This window comes from Geospiza fortis, unplaced genomic scaffold, assembly GCF_000277835.1.
Source record: "Geospiza fortis unplaced genomic scaffold, GeoFor_1.0 scaffold45, whole genome shotgun sequence".
Classification (NCBI taxonomy): domain Eukaryota; kingdom Metazoa; phylum Chordata; class Aves; order Passeriformes; family Thraupidae; genus Geospiza; species Geospiza fortis.
This window is the reverse complement of record NW_005054327.1, coordinates 4743320-4755759: the sequence shown is the minus strand read 5'-3', so window position 1 is coordinate 4755759 and position 12440 is coordinate 4743320. Positions and strand designations below refer to the sequence as shown.

At 39.8% G+C, this 12440-nt stretch overlaps 1 protein-coding gene across 2 annotated transcripts in view; it reads right to left on the bottom strand.

The window, feature by feature from the left end:
* Nucleotides 1-12440, bottom strand: part of KLF12 (Kruppel like factor 12) — a 188701-nt gene that overhangs the window by 51762 nt on the left and 124499 nt on the right. The window contains exon 6 of one of the 2 annotated variants that reach the window (XM_031057072.1): nucleotides 5463-5522. The exons of the other annotated variant lie outside the window; for it this stretch is intronic. Coding sequence (XP_030912932.1) covers nucleotides 5463-5522 — 60 coding nt within the window. The remainder of the gene's footprint in view (nucleotides 1-5462; nucleotides 5523-12440) is intronic. 2 annotated transcript variants of the gene reach the window in all.

The following is a 12440-nucleotide window of genomic DNA, read 5'->3' as shown; positions in this document are numbered from 1 at the left end:
TTTTTCATCCCTTACAGTCTCACTCGCCTTATGAGAAACACTTGTTTTACTGCAATCTCTTGACAGCATGCATGTTTAAAAAAAGTTTAAAAACAATTACAGTAACTGGGTTACAGAATGTACTGGAGGTGCAAGAGAATGGAAAAACATCTTTGTGGTTGCTCGCTTTCCCTTTTTAACAGCATACATTGTTTCTCTGCTTGACTAGAATGCAAAAGGGATAACAATCCTAGGCACTTAGAAAAAGGAAAAAGAAAATAAGCTCAACGTTGTATATGATTATGATTTCCAAAGCCTGTATGACACAGAAAGTGACAAGAATCGCTTTGATGGGGCAAAAGCTGTGGCTGAGCTGAAAAAAGGGCAGAAACAGGTAAACAGGCAAAAGGAATAGTCTACATAATGGAATAATACCTTTCATTCTACTGCATTAGAAAGCACTGAAAGCTTGCTTATTTTAAAGAAGAAAATACAGTTTGGGAAGTGGTGAAGTGTGAGAATGGGCATGCTGAAACCCTGATTTGGGAGGCAGACACCCAAAAGCCTGCCTAGGTCCATGACCCCATCCCCAACCACTGTCCCATGAAGAGTCCTGCACAGCCTCCCCCAAACCCATGAGGTCCTTCACTATTAGGATGGAGCTTCCCTGGGAACCAACCACTAGGCACATGTCCACACAGACTCACTCTGGCAGCTGCCCATTTTCCATGTACAGGCAGAGTCCTGTCCTGAACTTTGTCTGTGTCGTGTGAAGAAGCCCCAAAAGGCAGGCAGAGTGCTGATGGTGGTGGCACTGGCAAGGTGCTGTACTGTAGCCCTGCAGTCAGGTAATTCACCCAGAGAAGCACCATTCCAGGAATAAACTGGCTATACAGATGCAGGACCTTCTGCCTAAGTGTCCAGGGAAGTGAGGCTACTCTGTAATCAGGAATGCAAGACCCACAAGGCTAAAAGGTTGGGCAGAAAAGGGGGATCCTGGCTCCATACTGGAAATCTGGACAATAAGCATCTAGAGAGGAAGAGTGAAAGGTCTGTTTCAGTATCCACAGCTGTTTCTGGCCCGACGTTGCTTCAGGGAATGGAGCCTACAGTCCCAGTCCTGTCCATGCTCCGGCAAGGATACAGGTTCTTCTTACCCACTCTCCTTCCCCATCCTGTAACTTCTGTGTTCCTATTTATACAGCTGCCCATATTCAGCAAGAAGGGAAATGACACTCCACTGCTCCCCTCGTTTCTTATCTGATTAGGCCTGCACCAAGGATCCCAATGAGGCCAGCTTGTGCTCAGAACCTACACCTCAGGTCTCCCTGTCTGTTGATGAGCTAATTAATGAAGCTCATCTGGAAAAGTGGCAAAATTTCTGTTGCTGCTGCCAGCTTGCTTGACAAAAGACTCATCTCTGCTCCATTATAATCCAGAAAGGGCTACAGAGACTACGTCTGAGGGAAAACGATGCTTTTATTTCCTAGTGGTTCTCTGTACAGTCCATAATAATTGATCTGATGTAACTGGGCTGTGGTTCCAGAGAAGCACTTACACTCCCTAGGCCACCAAAATATACACCTAAACTATATAGGTAAGGGCTCCTTTTTGGTTGTTCCTGGAACATTGAATTCCCTCCAGTGACTATAATGAGGAATTCAAGTGCTCTTCCTCAGAGGTCGGCTCAACCTGCAAAGCTTAACCTTAATATACAGGTAGAAGTTTCATTTCACAGTGAAGCACAAGTGCTACTCACTCAAGCATTAAAAAAGTTTTCTGAGAGTGTAACAGAGGTATCAGTGCCTCTAGCGTAGCACAACATAGTCCCACTCTAGTTGAGAGAGGGAATGAAAATTTCATAATAGGTATGACTAATCTGAATTTTACTGTAAGTATACAGAGTGTAAGTGACCTCTTGATTTTGCAGTTTTCCCCATTGCAAGTAATGTTTATGCACTGAGCTGCATGAAGGAAAATATGTAGATTAGGGAATTGCTTCAAATGCTTTGCCTATCCTAGATGCATTAATTTTTCATTTCCTCATTTATGAAAAAAAACCCCCAAAAAACCAAAACAACAACAAACTAAGAAAAAAAGCCCAATAAAAAACCTGAAGTAAAACTAAAATGTGAAATGAGGACATTCCAAATCCGGCAAAGAGAAGATCAAGCATTTTCTGCTGGCAGTGCACTTAATTATTACCAGTAACTTCCTATTTATTATTATCATAATTATTCTTTATCCTGTTCTTTAAAAATGATCCAGACTACCTCTGCAAATGTGTGGGGTTTTTTTCTGTTTGACAGATGCTAGATTCACTTTTGGCTGAAAGCAATCAAAGTTTAGACACAAGAAATATATCCTTTAAAGCCTGTGCTCTTCAGTTAACAATTTGGTCCTGGAGATGAATTGCAAGTAGAGACTTGGGCCTAAACAAACTTACTAACTAATGGGAATGCTAACAAGTAAAGCAGTGTACTCTGCACTGCAATGCTTATTTTCTCTTTGAACTCATGACAAATGAGAAGGACTGCTTCGAATTAGTCTTACAAATGTCAGCAATACAACAGAACACTGCAAATGTTCGTCTTTGAACAGCGGAGAGTCAAAGTGAACTGAGGTGATAATGGTGTCCAGCAGAGCAATTCAGATCAGGAAAGCCATCCAACTCCAAAGCAGCTTGACCTGAAAACAGCCCCAGAGGCAGTGCCACAGCTGCCAGCTAGACAGTAGCCAAGAAGTTAGCAGAGGTGCAAGCCAAGAAGCCAGCCATAAGCCCACGTGCCAATGCAGGAAAGCTGTATTCCAGAATTTGGCATCTGGGTCCTCCAGCTGCCAAACATCTCCCATCTGGCTGAGCCTGTGGACGAGGTGTTAAAAAGAAGATCAGGGAAGATTATACAACAGCAAAAGCAGTACTCTTTGCAAGACAGCAAAGATGAAGAGGCACATTGTGCCCCCAACATGTGAAACTCACACACATTATCACTTTGCTCCCAGTGGATCAGAGGAGGCAGTCTGGACAAAACGCTCCAGGTTTTAGAGGAAATGAACAGTTAGATGTAAACTGAGGCAACCATCCCAGCCTCTGGGCATCTACAGAGGTCAGCAGATGCAGATTTGTGTGGAATTGGTTAGGAGTAAAACTTACAACTTTTAGTAGATTTGACGAACCCAATAAGAAAAAATAGGGAAAAAAAAACCTACAAAAAATGTTTCTTCAAGACTTTTGTGATCCCCTCTGTTTCTCTGTCATCACAAAGAAACTGAAGTATCAAATTCTGTACTTTCCTAACTGGAATACCATACTTCTCAGTGTACTTTTATGGAAGGATAACTTTCTTGCAATTTAGAGGAAAAAGATAAGTTTAGTAATACCAAGTTAAAAAACACCCAAACCTGGGTAGGCATGAAATTTAATTCAAATGAAATATATCCACTCACATAGCTGCATTTAACTGCAGCAGAATTCACTTCTTACAAGCATTTACTGTTCCCAAACTCCAGCAGCGCCATACCCCAAGAAGAGGGACCAGCTGTGGGTAAGACTCTTAGCACTGTCAGCAGTTTCAAGTGCACTGTAAGAATTCATATTTTCAAATAATGCACTGACTTTAATGTTGATCTAATTGATCTTACTTCCCCCTTTCAATCTACAGGAAGGCCCACATGGCCCAAATGAGGTCTGACAGATGTGTCTTCTTGATCAATTTGGTTCTTTATTTTAAAAACACAATTAAAAAACCACCTACAGCTCTTTTCCAAATTTCTGTTTTTATTAGAACCTATTTGTCTTGCCAAATGTTACCTTTCAGTCTCATCTCGCTCCAGTCAGAGCACACCAACTTTCAGCAGTTTAGAACTGCTGCAGGAGATAACTTAGCCATCTTCATCTACATCTAACCATGCATGTTTTTCAAGGGGCTTCATGAGTAGGATCTCATATTCATTACTATGGTATGTAAATACCAAGTAAATTCATGAGGGATTTTTAAAGCAAAATACTGACAACATCAACAAAGAGCAAAAAATGAACAACATAAGTGTCCTTCTTGAAAATGCTTCCTGCAGAGTAGAAGCCAAAGTGCAAAATGTTATATAGTTTAATGCCAGTTAAAAAAGCCTGCACTAAAATCTGTATCTGAAATATGCGCATGTTTTAGAAACACAACATTTTGAGAGACTAGTAGGCTCGTCAGAATAATTCCTGACATTGCACTGATAATACAATCAGATCAAAGAACATTCTAGGGATTTTTAAAAATAAATGTATTGTTTCAATTTCATAGTAAAGGAAACCTTAAAAAGATTTGTATTAGCTCTAACAGACAAATTGCTCCTGCTGCTACTTTGAAAATGTTCGAGTAATAAGATCCTGCAAATTTTTAATATAAATATACCAGTTGTAGTGTAATTAACTGCAAATTGGAGATAGGAATAGTCTTGAGGAATGACTTCTGTATTTGACTACTCATTAGCAATTTGAAAGTGTAATTGCTCTTAAACATGCCTTCTTCCTAATTTTATTATAAAGCTTAGCTGTACTTATAAATGTGAAGAATTTGATTTATTCTGGAACATACTTGCTTATATTGAATGTGTGAAGTTTTTTCTTCTGCACTCCACAGACAGAAGGAACACAGGTCACTAAGAGCAGATAGAGCAGTGAGCTGATGGGTTTACACTTGCCCCATAATAAACATAACTCCAAAGGAACCTTCAGAGGGGCGCACAAAACAAACAAAAGAAGGGAGGAGAACAGGCAGGCAAGCAAGCATGCACACTGAGAGTGGACATTTCACTGCATACTATTTTAAAACCCACTAAAGCAACAGCCGTGAATCCCACAAAAACAGGAACCCTACCAGCTTTGGTACATCCTCCTGTCATTTGACATCATTTCTACCTGGGCAAGGGGGGTGAGCCCGAGGGCCCTTATGGTATCACAGCACTTGTTGAAGCCTCCCAATCACCCCCTGCCACTGGACTGGCATGTAAACCCTGTGCCATCTACTAGGGACATTACACAGGAAGGTTTTAAAATTGTGCCCTCCTTGAAATAAAAGCAAGGATATATTTGCAAAGAGCTCTTCCTACATTTTGCAGCTTTGCTTCACGGTAACTGGCAATGATCCATTATAACATGAGCTACATTGATGCACATTAACTTCATTACTCAATTTCAGTAGACTACTTTGAACACTTTAAACTATATTATTAAACATCAGAAAAGGTATTTTCTATTCTCATATTTTAAGCACTGTGATTTATTAAAAAAAAAATAAAAAAAAATTCAGCTTTCCCACCACCCTCTGAGCCCTAAGATAAAACAGCAATTGCAAAACTCAACTTCAGATCTTGCCTAGCCCCACACACCCCCCAGTCATGACATAAAGAGGGAAAGAAGCCTGAAAAGCACTGCTACTAGACTTCATCAATAAAACAGAATATTACATAATACACAATAAAATGCTTCATACCTGGAGTTGAAAAAACGAAAAGGGTTAACAGCTGACCTGGCACAGCCCCACATGCTCTCTCTGGAAATTGAACACAGACAATTAGGAATTTTAAGTTACCCCAAATAATCGAAGGGGACTTAGACAAGCTTGAGGAACACTTACTGCAAAGTAAGTAAGGCACATAGCCTCAGTGTGGAAGACACTTTAGGATTTTCCCATTCACTCAAAACTCTCCTCAAACTGATTTTGCTCTGCAGATGCCCCATCTAATGATAAGTAAGTCATTAGGAGCTCTGTGATTAATTTTCATGGCAGCAAAGTCAAAGCTTAAGGGCCCACAGGTCACTCAGTGGTAATTCTGGATCATGATAGATCCTATTTTCTTATTAAAAAAATCATCAGCAACAAAGAGGTAAACTCTAATGAGAATCTACAGCAGGCAGACATTGCATGAAGTGGCTGCAGTGAAGGTCTGCTCCCAGAATTCTGCTGCATCAGTAATATTATTCCCACACAAAACAAAAAAACTTAGGCTTTAACATTTTTACTTAGAACTGGGACTCCAGGGAAAATATACAATCTTCTAAAATACCATTTTGAATAAGGAACAACACCAGTATACAGTGCCATAGCTGTACAAACTCCTATGCTGGTTGAGATTTGGACTAGGTGAAATGTTCCTTTTCACTGACAAATTCTAATCTACTGCATGTGCTCAAATAAGAAGCTCCATACAGATGGTTTTTGGAAAAAGTTCCACCAAGTTAGGGGAAAAAAAAAAGAAAAACCTGCAGAAAGCCAAGAACATGAACAAGCTCCTTTGGTCCTTCTGTTTGTGGTTCAGACCTCAAATGTACTGTGAAAGTAGTCTGAGGCCAATGCCCAAAAAAATAGCAAAAATATTAGAATAACAATATGAATAATAAAAAAGCTCTAGCACACTAGCAGTTGAATGTATTTGCACTGAAAATGTTTTGAATTTTTTATAATGCTCAATTAAAATATCCAGGTTGGCATAGGAACTGTTGAAAGTGAAAAGGAAATTTTCAGAACAACTTTGCTTCATTTATATAATTGCATTTTCCACTGGCCCTTGGAAACTTACTAACAATCCATTTTCTCTCAAAATTTTGCACTGAATGCTTTGAACCTGTCACACTTCCCTGCTTCAAGTCTATAGTAAATAATGGCTTTCTTTACTGTTTTTGCCATTTGTTAGATGCTAAATTTCTGATAATGACACAAATATGGTATGCAGATGACAAAATGATGTACAGAGTTTTTGAAGTGTAAGTTGTTAGCTCAATCACTGCCTAACACTGTTTTGGTTTTTTCCATGCTCCATATAAAGTCTTTTCCTTCTCAGAAATATGTATCAGGTACTTGTCTCACTGTCTCAAATAGGTACAAATTTTATTTTACAACTGTGTCAGTACCTAATCAAAGAGCACTGTGACAAAATCTCCCCTGCCCCATCAGCCCTCAACTGAAAACAATATGCACTGCAAAAATGGTTACTGGCAACAATTAACACTAATGGTTCTCTTCCATGTCAATTAATTTGCAATCATCTCTGTGTCTCATTGGAAAATCATTTATTTGCACTGGTGATATAAACATCAATACATTGCCTGGAAGTCATAACTCTAAATTTTGGACACTCCTTTTCATAAAGTTCCCTTTTTAACAACTAAGCAACAGGGCAGACCAAAATACAGTTGCTGAGGTTAAGTATTTGCATGCTGAATTTTTGACAGCAAGAAATTTAGCAGGCAACTAAAACTCTGATTAGAACCTACAGTATCCAGGCACTGAAGCAAAAGATACTCAGGCATCATCCAACCAACCTCACTGACACCTTAAAGTTATTATGCTCCTTTCTGTTTGGTGTGAAAGCCAAAGGGCTGTGGCCTCTCACCCTGCCTCTTCTCTAATCCAGAAACCATGAAGAGAAATACCTAACCCTTGCCTCTGGAACTTGTAGCTTATCTGCGCTATGAAAATGGCTAAAACACATCTCAGACCATGTAATCAGGATAAAAAGGATCTGTAACAATCACTTCTCAATCCAAAATGCAAGTGTAGAATAAAGAAGAGGAAAAGGACCACTCCTGAGTATCTTTTGCACACAAATGTAGATATCTGGCTTCCTGAGTCAGTGCTCTAACGCCAGGCTTTTATGCCATAGATGGGTGGCTGCACCACTGCTGCCTGTCACATTTTCACACAGAGAGATGGCCAATGGGAAGACAACAGCACACTCTGGGTGTTACAACAGGCAGAAATAGGTAAGCTCAGAATTTGATCTCTTCATTTCCACAATGGAAAGTTGGGAACATGAGCTGCTCTTTTTTTTTTTCCAAACTACTTTAATGAACTATTACAGTTCAGAAGCCCAAGCTCCAAAGAGAGCAGAGCCAACTCACAGCCAAGTACCCATCCACGATGTAAGTGGAGACATCTCTAGGAAGCTGATTGCTCTGCCAGTTGAGCTTCAAAGCCTTTAACTCTTTGTTGACTATACTGTGGGAGTGTTAATGCCTTGCGCAGGTGCTCTGCCACAGTGATGGAGCCAATCACCTATTTCAGAAGCTCACAACACCTCCATCGGACCTTCTCCAAAGCAGAAAATCTGCATCATGTCTCAAGTACCTGTGCTGCTGTGGCTTATCTTGGTCCTGGGTACCTGCAGTACTTCATGTGTGTTGCAAGCATTTGGGGATAGTGCAACCTCTATGTAATGCAATATATTGGCAAGGATGTACCTGTTACAGAATTGCACGTACTTGTAGTTCCTCTCAAGCAAAAGGAGAACCACCTTCTGTTATTCTGACTATAGGAATGGCAAAAGATCTCAGAAATTATGTGGTGATACAGACAGCCGAGCAGTTCTGAAGTGGAAAAATGGAGTGCAAAAGGAATCAACCTGTTCAGCTTAGTAAATAATTTTCAGTAAACAATTTACTACACAGCATTACTCTGTTATTGTGCTTTTGAAACTTTTATGACTGAGATTTTGGTCATTATTATAGTTCTTCCTGTGAACTTATTTATCAATGGTTTGACTCTTTGGCCCTGACAAGCAACTGATTATAGAAACAGAAGTGCTCATCAGTTCTTAAGAGAAATACCATGGTGACTTATATGTCTATCTGACAGCACTGTGCGTCCCTGATTTATCATGCATTATCCCAGCACTATGCTAAATATTGTACTTTTCATGCAAATAATTGAGGTACATATTTTGACAAGACCGGGACTGCTGACTTTTAATGAGTACATAAACCAAGTATTTCTTTTACAGCCTGATGTCAGCTTCTGGTGATTTCCAGGTTAATTTATTTTTCAGGCTCTGTTTGCAATGCTGGGCGTTTCAGCCAGCAGCAGATCCTGGATGCAGCCCTTAAGGTGAGCACTTTCTAGGGCAGCCTCTGGCCCCAGTGCCTGCCAGCCTGCTCCATGCCCCCCTGAGCTACCAACACAGGCTAGACAAGAGAGCTCTGGCAGTTGCTGCCTCCTCTGATCCACCCTGGTCTCTTCCTTATTTTCTGCCTGCCTCAGCTTTCATATTTCCTTGCACTGCTTTATCCTCTGGCAACTCAGTATCTCACAAGGAAAAATAAAGAAAAATATAACCCAGAACCTCATGCCTGACACATCTTTGGTCACTGCTCTAATGATGGAGGTGCAGAGTTTGACTCTGAAACCTGTGATTACTCCAGGATTAGATACTATAATATCAGCCATTGTGCTGCTTTACTCCTTGTTTTAGCCTTCAATTCCTTTATCTTGACTAGAGTAATTTCATATGCGTGGTGGCTGTGAAGTCCAAGTATCCTTTCTGTGATGTATTCAGAACAGTAATGCCCATGTTCTAAGTTACATACACACGGACAGTGGCACCTCCTTGGCACACAGGCTCAACACCAAAAAACCTCTCTTCATATCCATCATCCAAGAGCTTCCATTCCCTCCTCTTTTATCTGCAGCATAAAAGAACTTGCTGTGAGAAATGAGATTGTGGTGAAATCACTACTAGTCAGAGAGGATTTAACTAATAGATGGGGAAACCTACCACAATCTTCTCCCATTATGCAAGAGAAAGGAAAATGGCAGGAAAAAAAAGTAGGTTAATTTTTTTTATTTCTGTATTTACATGCTCATTCAATTATGCCTTGCCAACAGTGTTCCCCTCTTAATAGTTCCCTCCTTTACGTGCAGTTTACATACCCGTGACCTACACAACTTCTGTGGTTTTGCATGCATTGACCTGAACACTCAGGACAATATTTCCATAAATCAGTGTAAGCACTGCTATTAAGATTTAATTGTGCTGCATGTACGTCTGTCAAAATCACAGGAACTGCCTTATGGAAAAGGAAAGATAAAAACTTATCTAATCTAGATAATGAAACAAGAAGTAATTTTGGTTCAAGTGACAGCAGAGGACAATGCTCTTTCTTTTTCTTATCAGTAAGTCAAAGCAGCAGTTCACTGAGGAAGTTTTATTGTGGCTTTTCCTGGCAGTGTTCTGCTATCCAATACACACCTATGAGTATATGTTATAGGTCTAAATTTCTTCAGGCACACAGCTCTGTCCCTGCTTTCTGTGCTGATTTAGAAAGACAAAACATAAAAAGTTGAATAACGAATCACTGGGGAAAGAGATACCAAACAGGTCTAGAAACTGCTAACTGGGTAGTAGTAATTCATAATGTTATTTATAATTCATTCTTTGGAGTCATGATCTTCAAGCAATTACAGAATGCTTGCCTCACTATCCATAAAATGCATTTCACATATCTAACAACTAATGACTCGAGCTTCACTCTGGAGCAACACATTTTAGTGGATCAAGCACGGGAGCAAGAGGCAGATGTACCTGATCCCAACTCATTCTCTCTTTTGCTGCATGGCCTTGAGCAAGTCACTAACCTGTGGATAATTATAATATGTGAAAACACAGGAGACCTGTACAATTTAATTAGTAAATGTTTGCAAAGCACTCCAAAGACAAAAAATGCTTTATGAATGATAATCACATGCTATTGTTTGATGGCATTTTATTCCAAAGCATGTTTGTGTAAACATGTTTAGAAATGTAAAATTCCAGTAATGGCAAAGTTTGACAACTACCTTAAAATGATCGGCACTTCTTAGACTAAAATTTAAATTAATTAACAAATTTAACTTCTGTTAAGAAGACATTTATATGTGAATTCAATACAGACACTAAACTGAAGCTGGGAAACAAGATCTTTGAAAGTTTCTTTGTGATAGATAAAGGAAGTGAACAAGACATACAGAAGGTATCAATGAACCAATACGTGTAACTCTTTCACTGCAAGATAATGGTGCCCCAAATAGCTTAAGTGTTGAGTTACTTTTCTTTAGCATCCAGACTTCTGTTAGTTTCAGGACTAATCATTAGACCAAATAAAGTTCATGGCAAACAGAAACACGATTTCAGACTTTAACAGAACCAGGATTCCTTAGTGCTTCAAGTTTATTATGCAATTAATTTAACTATTTCTCTCAAAAGGAAAAATTACTTCTAGCAATGGTATGGTAAAAGCTCTAGAATGACCTATTCAACAGTCATGGAAACTTATTCTTACCGAGGAGCCAGGAAGATATGATTTTATGTGGATCAAGGCAAAAGTCCTCTTATTTTCAAATTAGCTTTCTTCAGGGAGCAATTTGACAATACTCCTATCTCCTGATACATTTCCATTTAAACAACACAGCCCTTTCAAAGCAGGAAGTGATGTTAATTTCTCTGTAGAAGCTGGTTTTGATTGACAGTTGCCATTCACCCAGCCCTTGTTTCTAATGATCTTTGGCTGATGGGGAACCTTGTTATTCTGGCAAAAGGCCTTGGGACATATAACAGAAAATTTTCATACCAAAAAACCCCAGTGCATACACAGGATGGCATCCTTTGATTTTACTGCCCAGGTCTCCTTTCGTCAAATACCACATATTTTAAAAAAAGGAACCTTTTTAGAATAATATGGGTTTATTGGATTATTGAAACCCCAGGTTCATACTTAGTGCCTAAAGAGCAATTCCCAAAGGTATAGAGGTCTTTCAAGCTCCTGCCGTCCTTAATAAGGGCTTCAGGCCAATTCATTTCTATAAACAGATGTTTCTGAGTATTCAGATTTTGCTAGGTATAGCTTTATAAAATGTCATATAAACCCACTGTAGAAGTCAGTACTTCTTCCACAAGCTGTCTGAACTGCATGTAGGGAGCGCACATAGGTAGGAGAAATCACACCTGTAGTAGTTGGGGCAGGTCAAATTTAGATGTATTAGGTTCAGCTGCTTCTCAAGCCACAGACTTCCAGCACAGCCTCAGAAAATAAAATAGAGGGGGTTGCCTCAAACAACTTCAGCAACGTAAAGTTTTATCACTCTTTAAACCACTTGCCCAGGTTTCTTCACAGCTGCTAGGGAAGACAGATACCTTCTGAAAGGTAGATGAGCATAACTGATAACATGATTAGATCTAGAAATATCTCTCCACTGAAGAAATCCAAAATATTCGAGCCTAACTTTTAGATATTTTGCATCGTGAGAGATGAACCTTGCTGCAAGGTAACGTCCAAATTGGACAGTCCAGCACTACCCAGAGGGTGCCTAAGGTAGCTGAGACACAGCACATTGCCAGCTCAGCAGTGCCCTTGGCTCAGTAGCCAGCGTCCAACCCAGCAACAGTTTTCACTGCAGAAACTTCTTCTTTTCTGCCACAGGATACTTACTTAAGACTGCTGACAAAAAATAAAACAAAACTAGAACAGAAACATCCCTGAAATAATGAGCCAGTGGGGGCACCAACCATAACACAGATGCCTTGCAGGACTCTATGTCGCTACTGTCTTTTGCTTACGTATCTGCACAAATGCCTCTCAATACTTTTAGCAAGTCAGTTCAGTTTGTAGAACAACTCTGGAGGAGGCCAAGGAGAAGCCTCACAATGTTACAGCCTGTGGG